We start from the raw sequence: 14,194 nt of genomic DNA on the forward strand, positions 1-14,194 counted from the left end.
CGGCACCGTCTCTCCCCTCCCCCGGCACCGTCTCTCCCCTCCCCCGGCACCGTCTCTCCCCTCCCCCGGCACCGTCTCTCCCCTCCCCCGGCACCGTCTCCCCCCCCCCCCCCCTCCCCCGGCACCGTCTCTCCCCTCCCCCGGCACCGTCTCTCCCCTCCCCCGGCACCGTCTCTCCCCTCCCCCGGCACCGTCTCCCCCTCCCCGTACACTGCCCCCCTCCCCTCCCCGAACACTGCCCCCCTCCCCGAACACTGCGTTCCCCCCCTCCCCATACACTGCCCTCCCCCCTCCCCGTACACTGCCCCCCTCCCCTCCCCGAACACTGCCCCCCTCCCCGAACACTGCCCTCCCCGAACACTGCGTTCCCCCCCTCCCCATACACTGCCCTCCCCCCTCCCCGTACACTGCCCTCCCCCCTCCCCGTACACTGCCCTCCCCCCTCCCCGAACACTGCGTTCCCCCCCTCCCCATACACTGCCCTCCCCCCTCCCCGTACACTGCCCTCCCCCCTCCCCGAACACTGCGTTCCCCCCCTCCCCATACACTGCCCTCCCCCCTCCCCGTACACTGCCCTCCCCCCTCCCCGTACACTGCCCTCCCCCCTCCCCGAACACTGCGTTCCCCCCCTCCCCGAACACTGCGTTCCCCCCCTCCCCATACACTGCCCTCCCCCCTCCCCGTACACTGCCCTCCCCCCTCCCCGTACACTGCCCTCCCCCCTCCCCGTACACTGCCCTCCCCCCTCCCCGAACACTGCGTTCCCCCCCTCCCCATACACTGCCCTCCCCCCTCCCCGTACACTGCCCTCCCCCCTCCCCGTACACTGCCCTCCCCCCTCCCCGTACACTGCCCTCCCCCCTCCCCGAACACTGCGTTCCCCCCCTCCCCATACACTGCCCTCCCCCCTCCCCGTACACTGCCCTCCCCCCCCTCCCCCCCTCCGTACACTGCCCTCCCCCCTCCCCGTACACTGCCCTCCCCCCTCCCCGAACACTGCGTTCCCCCCCTCCCCATACACTGCCCTCCCCCCTCCCCGTACACTGCCCTCCCCCCTCCCCGAACACTGCGTTCCCCCCCTCCCCATACACTGCCCTCCCCCCTCCCCGTACACTGCCCTCCCCCCCCTCCCCCCCTCCGTACACTGCCCTCCCCCCTCCCCGTACACTGCCCTCCCCCCTCCCCGAACACTGCGTTCCCCCCCTCCCCATACACTGCCCTCCCCCCTCCCCGTACACTGCCCTCCCCCCTCCCCGAACACTGCGTTCCCCCCCTCCCCATACACTGCCCTCCCCCCTCCCCGTACACTGCCCTCCCCCCCCTCCCCCCCTCCGTACACTGCCCTCCCCCCCCTCCCCCCTCCCCGTACACTGCCCTCCCCCCCCTCCCCCCTCCCCGTACACTGCCCTCCCCCCCCTCCCCCCCTCCGTACACTGCCCTCCCCGTACACTGCCCTCCCCCCCCTCCCCCCCTCCGTACACTGCCCTCCGCCCCCCTCCCCCCTCCCCGTACACTGCCCTCCCCCCCCTCCCCCCCTCCGTACACTGCCCTCCGCCCCCCTCCCCCCTCCCCCGTACACTGCCCCCCTCCCCTCCCCTCCCCGAACACTGCCCCCCTCCCCGAACACTGTCTCCTCCCCGAACACTGCGTTCCCCCCCTCCCTATACACTGCCCTCCCCCCTCCCTGTACACTGCCCTCCCCCCTCCCCGTACACTGCCCTCCCCCCCTCCCCCCCTCCGTACACTGCCCTCCGCCCCCCTCCCCCCTCCCCCGTACACTGCCCCCCTCCCCTCCCCTCCCCGAACACAGCCCCCCCCCTCCCCGAACACTGCCCTCCCCGAACACTGCGTTCCCCCCCTCCCCATACACTGCCCTCCCCCCCTCCGTACACTGCCCTCCGCCCCCCTCCCCCCTCCCCCGTACACTGCCCCCCTCCCCTCCCCTCCCCGAACACTGCCCCCCTCCCCGAACACTGTCTCCTGCCCTCCCCGTACACTGTCTCTCCCCCGCGCGCCCCCCCCCCCCCCCCCCATATCTATCTGACATATATTTCTGTTTTTTTTTTCAGAGGACATTCCGTGAAATTTTGTTCCTCCAGGTGAGTTTTTTTGAGGGAGGGAGGGGAGGCAAGGGCAAACAGACAGAGGTGGAGGGTGGTTGGTTGCGAGGCATGGAGGGGGCGCAGGGACGGGATGGAGAAGGAGATGGGGGGGACATACGGAGGCAGGGGTGGACAGGGTGTGGGCGCGGCAGGGAGGGGGCCCAGAGGATGCTGGCCGTGAGCTGTGTGTATTGCCCACGTTGAGCTGCGGTTGAGATTGCCGGGGTATTTTCAGCCCCTGGACCTGCCACGCACTAACTCTCTGTTTATCTCGCAGGAATTTGGGCATCACCCCAATATAATCAAACTGCTCAACGTCATTCGAGCTTCAAATGACAGGGACATCTACCTGGTCTTCCAGTTCATGGGTAAGGTGCAGCATCACAGAGCGCCTACAGTTCGCCGGGGTCAGGGATAGGGCGGGGTCAGGAATAGAGCGGGGGCGGGGTCAGGGATAGAGCAGGGGCGGGGATAGGGCGGGGTCAGGGATCGGGATAGGGCGGGGTCAGGAATAGAGCAGGGATCGGGATAGGGCGGGGTCAGGAATAGAGCAGGGATCGGGATAGGGCGGGGTCAGGAATAGAGCAGGGATCGGGATGGGGCGGGGTCAGGAATAGAGCAGGGATCGGGATGGGGCGGGGTCAGGAATAGAGCAGGGATCGGGATAGGGCGGGGTCAGGAATAGAGCAGGGATCGGGATAGGGCGGGGTCACGAATAGAGCAGGGTCGGGGTCAGGGATTGGGCGGGAGCAGGGCCAGGGATAGGGATAGGGATTGGGCACGTGCGGGGTCAGGGATCGGGATTGTGCGGGAGCGGGCTCAGGGATAGGGATTGGGCGGAAGCGGGGTTAGGGATAGGGATAGGGCGGGGTCAGGGATAGGGATTGGCCGGGAGCGGGGTTAGGGATCGGGATTGGGCGGGAGCGGAGATAGGGATAGGGCGGGGTCAGGGATAGGGATTGGCCGGGAGTGGGGTTAGGGATCGGGATTGGGGGGGGAGCGGGGTTAGGGATAGGGCGGGGTCGGGGATAGGGATTGGCCGGGAGCGGGGTTAGGGATCGGGATTGGGCGGGAGCGGGGTTAGGGATAGGGCGGGGTCGGGGATAGGGATTGGCCGGGAGCGGGGTTAGGGATCGGGATTGGGCGGGAGCGGGGTTAGGGATAGGGATAGGGCGGGGTCAGGGATAGGGATTGGCCGGGAGCTGCGTTAGAGATAGGGATTGGGCGGGAGCGGGGTCAGGGATAGGGCGGGAGCGGGGTCAGGGATAGGGATTGGGCGGGAGCGGGGTCAGGGTCAGGGATAGGGCGGGAGCGGGGTCAGGGATAGGGCGGGAGCGGGGTCAGGGATAGGGCGGGAGCGGGTTCAGGGATAGGGATAGGGCGGGAGGGGGGTCAGGGATAGGGATTGAGCGGGGATAGGGATTGGGCGGGAGCGGGCTCAAGGATAGGGATTGGGCGGGGGCAGGGTTTGGCCGGGAGCGGGGTCAGAGATGGAGCGGGATCAGGATCAGGGATTGGCCGGGAGCGGGGTCAGGGATTGGCCGGGAGCGGGGTTCGTGATAGGTTGCGAGCGGGGTCAGGGATATGGTGGGAGTTGATGGGATCTTGGTGTTTTCTGCAGGGAGAGTGGGTGAGTTGCAGGTGTGTGGGATGAGGGTGGGGGAATTAGGGATTGTGACTGGGTGAATACGGGCGGAGTGGTTTGGTGGCAGTGTATGTGTGTGTGGGGGGGTGGGGATGGGTGTGGGGGTGATGGTCACAGTCTGTGTGTGTGTGCGTGAGGGCGATGGTCACAGTCCGTGTGTGTGTGAGGGCGATGGTCACAGTCTGTGTGTGTGTGTGCGCGTGTGGGCGATGGTCACAGTCTGTGTGTGTGTGTGTGTGTGTGTGAGGGTGATGGTCACAGTCTGTGTGTGTGTGTGTGAGGGCGATGGTCACAGTCTGTGTGTGTGTGTGAGGGCGATGGTCACAGTCTGTGTGCGTGTGTGTGTGAGGGCGATGGTCACAGTCTGTGTGTGTGAGGGCGATGGTCACAGTCTGTGTGTGTGTGAGGGCGATGGTCACAGTCTGTGTGTGTGTGTGAGGGCGATGGTCACAGTCTGTGTGCGTGCGTGAGGGCAATGGTCACAGTCTGTGTGTGTGTGATGGTCACAGTCTGTGTGTGTGTGCGTGAGGGCGATGGTCACAGTCCGTGTGTGTGTGAGGGCGATGGTCACAGTCTGTGTGTGTGTGTGCGCGTGTGGGCGATGGTCACAGTCTGTGTGTGTGTGTGTGTGAGGGCGATGGTCACAGTCTGTGTGTGTGTGTGTGTGTGAGGGCGATGGTCACAGTCTGTGTGTGTGTGTGAGGGCGATGGTCACAGTCTGTGTGCGTGTGTGTGTGAGGGCGATGGTCACAGTCTGTGTGTGTGTGTGTGAGGGCGATGGTCACAGTCTGTGTGTGTGTGAGGGCGATGGTCACAGTCTGTGTGTGTGTGTGAGGGCGATGGTCACAGTCTGTGTGTGTGCGTGAGGGCAATGGTCACAGTCTGTGTGTGTGTGATGGTCACAGTCTGTGTGTGTGTGCGTGAGGGCGATGGTCACAGTCTGTGTGTGCGCGTGAGGGCGATGGTCACAGTCTGTGTGTGTGTGCGTGAGGGCGCTGGTCATAGTCTGTGTGTGTGTGTGAGGGCGATGGTCACAGTTCGTGTGTGTGTGTGAGGGCGATGGTCACAGTTCGTGTGTGTGTGTGAGGGCGATGGTCACAGTCTGTGTGTGTGTGTGCGCATGTGGGCGATGGTCACAGTCTGTGTGTGTGTGTGTGAGGGCGATGGTCACAGTCTGTGTGTGTGTGTGTGAGGGCGATGGTCACAGTCTGTGTGTGTGAGGCCGATGGTCACAGTCTGTGTGTGTGAGGGCGATGGTCACAGTCTGTGTGTGCTGTATGTGAGGGAATGCTCTCAGTCTGTGTGTGTGTGAGGGCGATGGTCACAATCTGTGTGTGTGTGTGTGAGGGCGATGGTCACAGTCCGTGTGTGTGGGTGTGTGTGAGGGCGATGGTCACAGTCTGTGTGTGTGTGTGTGTGAGGGCGATGGTCACAGTCTGTGTGTGTGAGGCCGATGGTCACAGTCTGTGTGTGTGAGGGCGATGGTCACAGTCTGTGTGTGCTGTATGTGAGGGAATGCTCTCAGTCTGTGTGTGTGTGAGGGCGATGGTCACAATCTGTGTGTGTGTGTGTGAGGGCGATGGTCACAGTCCGTGTGTGTGGGTGTGTGAGGGCGATGGTCACAGTCCGTGTGTGCTGTATGTGAGGGAATGCTCTCAGCCTGTGTGTGTGTGTGTGTGTGTGTGTGAGGGCGATGGTCACAGTCTGTGGGTGTGTGAGGGCGATGGTCACAGTCTGTATGTGTGTGTGAGGGCGATGGTCACAGTCTGTGTGTGTGTGTGAGGGCGATGGTCACAGTGTGTGTGTGCGATGGTCACAGTCTGTGTGTGTGTGAGGCCGATGGTCACAGTCTGTGTGTGTGTGAGGGCGATGGTCACAGTCTGTGTGTGAGGGCGATGGTCACAGTCTGTGTGTGAGGGCGATGGTCACAGTCCGTATGTGCTGTATGTGAGGGCGATGGTCACAGTCTGTGTGTGTGTGTGTGAGGGCGATGGTCACAGTCCGTGTGTGCTGTATGTGAGGGAATGCTCTCAGCCTGTGTGTGTGTGAGGGCGATGGTCACAGTCTGTGTGTGTGTGTGAGGGCGATGGTCACAGTCCGTGTATGCTGTATGTGAGGGAATGCTCTCAGCCTGTGTGTGTGTGAGGGCGATGGTCACAGTCTGTGTGTGTGTGTGAGGGCGATGGTCACAGTCTGTGTGTGTGTGTGTGTGAGGGCGATGGTCACAGTCTGTGTGTGTGCGTGTGTGAGGGCGATGGTCACAGTCTGTGTGTGTGTGTGTGTGAGGGCGATGGTCACAGTCTGTGTGTGTGTGTGTGTGTGTGTGAGGGCGATGGTCACAGTCTGTGTGTGTGTTTGTGTGAGGGCGATGGTCACAGTCTGTGTGTGTGTGTGTGAAGGCGATGGTCAAAGTCTGTGTGTGTGTGTGTGTGAAGGCGATGGTCACAGTCTGTGTGTGTGTGAGGGCGATGGTCACAGTCTGTGTGTGAGGGCGATGGTCACAGTCCGTGTGTGCTGTATGTGAGGGCGATGGTCACAGTCTGTGTGTGTGTGCGTGAGGGCGATGGTCACAGTCCGTGTGTGTGTGAGGGCGATGGTCACAGTCTGTGTGTGTGTGTGCGCGTGTGGGCGATGGTCACAGTCTGTGTGTGTGTGTGTGTGTGTGAGGGTGATGGTCACAGTCTGTGTGTGTGTGTGTGAGGGCGATGGTCACAGTCTGTCTGTGTGTGTGAGGGCGATGGTCACAGTCTGTGTGTGTGAGGGCGATGGTCACAGTCTGTGTGTGTGAGGGCGATGGTCACAGTCTGTGTGTGTGTGAGGGCGATGGTCACAGTCTGTGTGTGTGTGTGAGGGCGATGGTCACAGTCTGTGTGCGTGCGTGAGGGCAATGGTCACAGTCTGTGTGTGTGTGATGGTCACAGTCTGTGTGTGTGTGCGTGAGGGCGATGGTCACAGTCCGTGTGTGTGTGAGGGCGATGGTCACAGTCTGTGTGTGTGTGTGCGCGTGTGGGCGATGGTCACAGTCTGTGTGTGTGTGTGTGTGAGGGCGATGGTCACAGTCTGTGTGTGTGTGTGTGTGTGAGGGCGATGGTCACAGTCTGTGTGTGTGTGTGAGGGCGATGGTCACAGTCTGTGTGCGTGTGTGTGTGAGGGCGATGGTCACAGTCTGTGTGTGTGTGTGTGAGGGCGATGGTCACAGTCTGTGTGTGTGTGAGGGCGATGGTCACAGTCTGTGTGTGTGTGTGAGGGCGATGGTCACAGTCTGTGTGCGTGCGTGAGGGCAATGGTCACAGTCTGTGTGTGTGTGATGGTCACAGTCTGTGTGTGTGTGCGTGAGGGCGCTGGTCATAGTCTGTGTGTGTGTGTGAGGGCGATGGTCACAGTTCGTGTGTGTGTGTGAGGGCGATGGTCACAGTCTGTGTGTGTGTGTGCGCATGTGGGCGATGGTCACAGTCTGTGTGTGTGTGTGTGAGGGCGATGGTCACAGTCTGTGTGTGTGTGTGTGAGGGCGATGGTCACAGTCGGTGTGTGTGTGTGTGTGTGAGGGCGATGGTCACAGTCTGTGTGTGTGTGTGAGGGCGATGGTCACAGTCTGTGTGTGTGTGTGAGGGCGATGGTCACAGTCTGTGTGTGTGTGTGTGAGGGCGATGGTCACAGTCTGTGTGTGTGAGGCCGATGGTCACAGTCTGTGTGTGTGAGGGCGATGGTCACAGTCTGTGTGTGCTGTATGTGAGGGAATGCTCTCAGTCTGTGTGTGTGTGAGGGCGATGGTCACAATCTGTGTGTGTGTGTGTGAGGGCGATGGTCACAGTCCGTGTGTGTGGGTGTGTGAGGGCGATGGTCACAGTCCGTGTGTGCTGTATGTGAGGGAATGCTCTCAGCCTGTGTGTGTGTGTGTGTGTGTGTGTGTGTGAGGGCGATGGTCACAGTCTGTGTGTGTGTGTGTGTGAGGGCGATGGTCACAGTCTGTGTGTGTGTGTGTGAGGGCGATGGTCACAGTCTGTGTGTGTGAGGCCGATGGTCACAGTCTGTGTGTGTGAGGGCGATGGTCACAGTCTGTGTGTGCTGTATGTGAGGGAATGCTCTCAGTCTGTGTGTGTGTGAGGGCGATGGTCACAATCTGTGTGTGTGTGAGGGCGATGGTCACAGTCTGTGTGTGTGTGTGAGGGCGATGGTCACAGTCTGTGTGTGTGCGTGAGGGCAATGGTCACAGTCTGTGTGTGTGTGATGGTCACAGTCTGTGTGTGTGTGCGTGAGGGCGATGGTCACAGTCTGTGTGTGCGCGTGAGGGCGATGGTCATAGTCTGTGTGTGTGTGTGAGGGCGATGGTCACAGTTCGTGTGTGTGTGTGAGGGCGATGGTCACAGTTCGTGTGTGTGTGTGAGGGCGATGGTCACAGTCTGTGTGTGTGTGTGCGCATGTGGGCGATGGTCACAGTCTGTGTGTGTGTGTGTGAGGGCGATGGTCACAGTCTGTGTGTGTGTGTGAGGCCGATGGTCACAGTCGGTGTGTGTGTGTGTGTATGTGAGGGCGATGGTCACAGTCTGTGTGTGTGTGTGAGGGCGATGGTCACAGTCTGTGTGTGTGTGTGAGGGCGATGGTCACAGTCTGTGTGTGTGTGTGTGAGGGCGATGGTCACAGTCTGTGTGTGTGAGGCCGATGGTCACAGTCTGTGTGTGTGAGGGCGATGGTCACAGTCTGTGTGTGCTGTATGTGAGGGAATGCTCTCAGTCTGTGTGTGTGTGAGGGCGATGGTCACAATCTGTGTGTGTGTGTGTGAGGGCGATGGTCACAGTCCGTGTGTGTGGGTGTGTGAGGGCGATGGTCACAGTCCGTGTGTGCTGTATGTGAGGGAATGCTCTCAGCCTGTGTGTGTGTGTGTGTGTGTGTGTGAGGGCGATGGTCACAGTCTGTGGGTGTGTGAGGGCGATGGTCACAGTCTGTATGTGTGTGTGAGGGCGATGGTCACAGTCTGTGTGTGTGTGTGAGGGCGATGGTCACAGTGTGTGTGTGTGCGATGGTCACAGTCTGTGTGTGTGTGAGGCCGATGGTCACAGTCTGTGTGTGTGTGAGGGCGATGGTCACAGTCTGTGTGTGAGGGCGATGGTCACAGTCTGTGTGTGAGGGCGATGGTCACAGTCCGTATGTGCTGTATGTGAGGGCGATGGTCACAGTCTGTGTGTGTGTGTGTGAGGGCGATGGTCACAGTCCGTGTGTGCTGTATGTGAGGGAATGCTCTCAGCCTGTGTGTGTGTGAGGGCGATGGTCACAGTCTGTGTGTGTGTGTGAGGGCGATGGTCACAGTCCGTGTGTGTGTGTGTGAGGGCGATGGTCACAGTCTGTGTGTGTGTGTGTGAAGGCGATGGTCAAAGTCTGTGTGTGTGTGTGTGTGAAGGCGATGGTCACAGTCTGTGTGTGTGTGAGGGCGATGGTCACAGTCTGTGTGTGAGGGCGATGGTCACAGTCCGTGTGTGCTGTATGTGAGGGCGATGGTCACAGTCTGTGTGTGTGTGCGTGAGGGCGATGGTCACAGTCCGTGTGTGTGTGAGGGCGATGGTCACAGTCTGTGTGTGTGTGTGCGCGTGTGGGCGATGGTCACAGTCTGTGTGTGTGTGTGTGTGTGTGTGTGTGTGTGAGGGTGATGGTCACAGTCTGTGTGTGTGTGTGTGAGGGCGATGGTCACAGTCTGTCTGTGTGTGTGAGGGCGATGGTCACAGTCTGTGTGTGTGAGGGCGATGGTCACAGTCTGTGTGTGTGAGGGCGATGGTCACAGTCTGTGTGTGTGTGAGGGCGATGGTCACAGTCTGTGTGTGTGTGTGAGGGCGATGGTCACAGTCTGTGTGCGTGCGTGAGGGCAATGGTCACAGTCTGTGTGTGTGTGATGGTCACAGTCTGTGTGTGTGTGCGTGAGGGCGATGGTCACAGTCCGTGTGTGTGTGAGGGCGATGGTCACAGTCTGTGTGTGTGTGTGCGCGTGTGGGCGATGGTCACAGTCTGTGTGTGTGTGTGAGGGCGATGGTCACAGTCTGTGTGTGTGTGTGTGTGTGAGGGCGATGGTCACAGTCTGTGTGTGTGTGTGAGGGCGATGGTCACAGTCTGTGTGCGTGTGTGTGTGAGGGCGATGGTCACAGTCTGTGTGTGTGTGTGTGAGGGCGATGGTCACAGTCTGTGTGTGTGTGAGGGCGATGGTCACAGTCTGTGTGTGTGTGTGAGGGCGATGGTCACAGTCTGTGTGTGCGTGAGGGCAATGGTCACAGTCTGTGTGTGTGTGATGGTCACAGTCTGTGTGTGTGTGCGTGAGGGCGCTGGTCATAGTCTGTGTGTGTGTGTGAGGGCGATGGTCACAGTTCGTGTGTGTGTGTGAGGGCGATGGTCACAGTCTGTGTGTGTGTGTGCGCATGTGGGCGATGGTCACAGTCTGTGTGTGTGTGTGTGAGGGCGATGGTCACAGTCTGTGTGTGTGTGTGTGAGGGCGATGGTCACAGTCGGTGTGTGTGTGTGTGTGTGAGGGCGATGGTCACAGTCTGTGTGTGTGTGTGAGGGCGATGGTCACAGTCTGTGTGTGTGTGTGAGGGCGATGGTCACAGTCTGTGTGTGTGTGTGTGAGGGCGATGGTCACAGTCTGTGTGTGTGAGGCCGATGGTCACAGTCTGTGTGTGTGAGGGCGATGGTCACAGTCTGTGTGTGCTGTATGTGAGGGAATGCTCTCAGTCTGTGTGTGTGTGAGGGCGATGGTCACAATCTGTGTGTGTGTGTGTGAGGGCGATGGTCACAGTCCGTGTGTGTGGGTGTGTGAGGGCGATGGTCACAGTCCGTGTGTGCTGTATGTGAGGGAATGCTCTCAGCCTGTGTGTGTGTGTGTGTGTGTGTGTGTGAGGGCGATGGTCACAGTCTGTGGGTGTGTGAGGGCGATGGTCACAGTCTGTATGTGTGTGTGAGGGCGATGGTCACAGTCTGTGTGTGTGTGTGAGGGCGATGGTCACAGTGTGTGTGTGTGCGATGGTCACAGTCTGTGTGTGTGTGAGGCCGATGGTCACAATCTGTGTGTGTGTGAGGGCGATGGTCACAGTCTGTGTGTGAGGGCGATGGTCACAGTCTGTGTGTGAGGGCGATGGTCACAGTCTGTGTGTGAGGGCGATGGTCACAGTCCGTGTGTGCTGTATGTGAGGGCGATGGTCACAGTCTGTGTGTGTGTGTGTGAGGGCGATGGTCACAGTCCGTGTGTGCTGTATGTGAGGGAATGCTCTCAGCCTGTGTGTGTGTGTGTGTGTGTGAGGGCGATGGTCACAGTCTGTGTGTGTGTGTGAGGGCGATGGTCACAGTCTGTGTGTGTGTGTGTGAGGGCGATGGTCACAGTCTGTGTGTGTGTGTGTGAGGGCGATGGTCACAGTCTGTGTGTGTGTGTGTGTGAGGGCGATGGTCAAAGTCTGTGTGTGTGTGTGTGTGTGTGAAGGCGATGGTCACAGTCTGTGTGTGTGTGAGGGCGATGGTCACAGTCTGTGTGTGTGTGAGGGCGATGGTCACAGTCTGTGTGTGTGTGAGGGCGATGGTCACAGTCTGTGTGTGTGTGTGTGTGTGTGTGTGAGGGCGATGGTCACAGTCTGTCTGTGTGTGTGTGTGAGGGCGATGGTCACAGTCTGTGTGTGTGTGTGAGGGCGATGGTCACAGTCTGTGTGTGTGTGTGAGGGCGATGGTCACAGTCTGTGTGTGTGTGTGTGAGGGCGATGGTCACAGTCTGTGTGCGTGTGTGTGAGGGCGATGGTCACAGTCTGTGTGTGCGTGTGTGTGAGGGCGATGGTCACAGTCTGTGTGTGTGTGTGTGTGAGTGAGGCCGATGGTCACAGTCTGTGTGTGTGTGTGTGTGTGAGGGCGATGGTCACAGTCTGTGTGTGTGAGGGCGATGGTCACAGTCTGTGTGTGTGTGTGTGAGGGCGATGGTCACAGTCTGTGTGTGTGTGTGTGTGTGTGAGGGCGATGGTCACAGTCTGTGTGTGTGTGTGTGTGTGAGGGCGATGGTCACAGTCTGTGTGTGTGTGTGAGGGCGATGGTCACAGTCTGTGTGTGTGTGTGTGAGGGCGATGGTCACAGTCTGTGTGTGTGAGGGCGATGGTCACAGTCTGTGTGTGTGTGTGTGTGTGTGTGAGGGCGATGGTCACAGTCTGTGTGTGTGTGTGAGGGCGATGGTCACAGTCTGTGTGTGTGTGTGAGGGCGATGGTCACAGTCTGTGTGTGTGTGTGTGAGGGCGATGGTTACAGTCTGTGTGTGTGTGTGAGGGCGATGGTCACAGTCTGTGTGTGTGTGTGAGGGCGATGGTCACAGTCTGTGTGTGTGTGTGTGTGAAGGCGATGGTCACAGTCTGTGTGTGTGAGGGCGATGGTCACAGTCTGTGTGTGCTGTATGTGAGGGAATGCTCTCAGTCTGTGTGTGTGTGAGTGCGATGGTCACAATCTGTGTGTGTGTGTGTGAGGGCGATGGTCACAGTCCGTGTGTGTGGGTGTGTGAGGGCGATGGTCACAGTCCGTGTGTGCTGTATGTGAGGGAATGCTCTCAGCCTGTGTGTGTGTGTGTGTGTGTGTGTGTGAGGGCGATGGTCACAGTCTGTGGGTGTGTGAGGGCGATGGTCACAGTCTGTATGTGTGTGTGAGGGCGATGGTCACAGTCTGTGTGTGTGTGTGAGGGCGATGGTCACAGTGTGTGTGTGTGCGATGGTCACAGTCTGTGTGTGTGTGAGGCCGATGGTCACAATCTGTGTGTGTGTGAGGGCGATGGTCACAGTCTGTGTGTGAGGGCGATGGTCACAGTCTGTGTGTGAGGGCGATGGTCACAGTCCGTGTGTGCTGTATGTGAGGGCGATGGTCACAGTCTGTGTGTGTGTGTGTGAGGGCGATGGTCACAGTCCGTGTGTGCTGTATGTGAGGGAATGCTCTCAGCCTGTGTGTGTGTGAGGGCGATGGTCACAGTCTGTGTGTGTGTGTGAGGGCGATGGTCACAGTCCGTGTATGCTGTATGTGAGGGAATGCTCTCAGCCTGTGTGTGTGTGTGTGTGAGGGCGATGGTCACAGTCTGTGTGTGTGTGTGAGGGCGATGGTCACAGTCTGTGTGTGTGTGTGTGTGAGGGCGATGGTCACAGTCTGTGTGTGTGCGTGTGTGAGGGCGATGGTCACAGTCTGTGTGTGTGTGTGTGTGAGGGCGATGGTCACAGTCTGTGTGTGTGAGGGCGATGGTCACAGTCTGTGTGTGTGTGAGGGCGATGGTCACAGTCTGTGTGTGTGTGTGTGAAGGCGATGGTCAAAGTCTGTGTGTGTGTGTGTGTGAAGGCGATGGTCACAGTCTGTGTGTGTGTGAGGGCGATGGTCACAGTCTGTGTGTGAGGGCGATGGTCACAGTCCGTGTGTGCTGTATGTGAGGGCGATGGTCACAGTCTGTGTGTGTGTGTGTGAGGGCGATGGTCACAGTCCGTGTGTGCTGTATGTGAGGGAATGCTCTCAGCCTGTGTGTGTGTGTGTGTGTGTGAGGGCGATGGTCACAGTCTGTGTGTGTGTGAGGGCGATGGTCACAGTCTGTGTGTGTGTGAGGGCGATGGTCACAGTCTGTGTGTGTGTGTGTGTGTGTGAGGGCGATGGTCACAGTCTGTGTGTGTGTGTGTGTGTGTGTGTGAGGGCGATGGTCACAGTCTGTCTGTGTGTGTGTGTGAGGGCGATGGTCACAGTCTGTGTGTGTGTGTGAGGGCGATGGTCACAGTCTGTGTGTGTGTGTGTGTGTGAGGGCGATGGTCACAGTCTGTGTGCGTGTGTGTGAGGGCGATGGTCACAGTCTGTGTGTGCGTGTGTGTGAGGGCGATGGTCACAGTCTGTGTGTGTGTGAGTGAGGCCGATGGTCACAGTCTGTGTGTGTGTGTGTGTGAGGGCGATGGTCACAGTCTGTGTGTGTGAGGGCGATGGTCACAGTCTGTGTGTGTGTGTGTGAGGGCGATGGTCACAGTCTGTGTGTGTGTGTGTGTGTGTGAGGGCGATGGTCACAGTCTGTGTGTGTGTGTGTGAAGGCGATGGTCAAAGTCTGTGTGTGTGTGTGAGGGCGATGGTCACAGTCTGTGTGTGTGTGTGAGGGCGATGGTCACAGTCTGTGTGTGTGTGTGAGGGCGATGGTCACAGTCTGTGTGTGTGTGTGTGAGGGCGATGGTCACAGTCTGTGTGTGTGTGAGGGCGATGGTCACAGTCTGTGTGCGTGTGTGTGAGGGCGATGGTCACAGTCTGTGTGTGTGTGTGTGTGTGAGGGCGATGGTCACAGTGCGTGTGTGTGAGGGCGATGGTCACAGTCTGTGTGTGTGTGTGTGTGAGGGCGATGGTCACAGTCTGTGTGTGTGTGAGGGCGATGGTCACAGTCTGTTTGTGTGTGTGTGTGTGTGAGGGCGATGGTCACAGTCTGTGTGTGTGTGTGTGAGGGCGA

General features: G+C 59.5%; 1 protein-coding gene across 1 annotated transcript in view; it reads left to right on the plus strand.

Annotated features, from left to right (window-relative positions):
* Window positions 1-2,069: 2,069 nt before the first annotated feature.
* The window catches only part of mapk15 (mitogen-activated protein kinase 15), a gene marked incomplete at its 5' end in the record, with an annotated part of 79,906 nt that continues 67,781 nt past the window's right edge, over window positions 2,070-14,194 (plus strand). Inside the window, 2 exons of the mRNA XM_070870227.1 lie at window positions 2,070-2,099; window positions 2,380-2,470. Of these exons, the coding sequence (XP_070726328.1) occupies window positions 2,070-2,099; window positions 2,380-2,470 (121 nt within the window). The remainder of the gene's footprint in view (window positions 2,100-2,379; window positions 2,471-14,194) is intronic.

Source organism: Pristiophorus japonicus, unplaced genomic scaffold (assembly GCF_044704955.1).
Source record: "Pristiophorus japonicus isolate sPriJap1 unplaced genomic scaffold, sPriJap1.hap1 HAP1_SCAFFOLD_1206, whole genome shotgun sequence".
Lineage (NCBI taxonomy): Eukaryota > Metazoa > Chordata > Chondrichthyes > Pristiophoridae > Pristiophorus > Pristiophorus japonicus.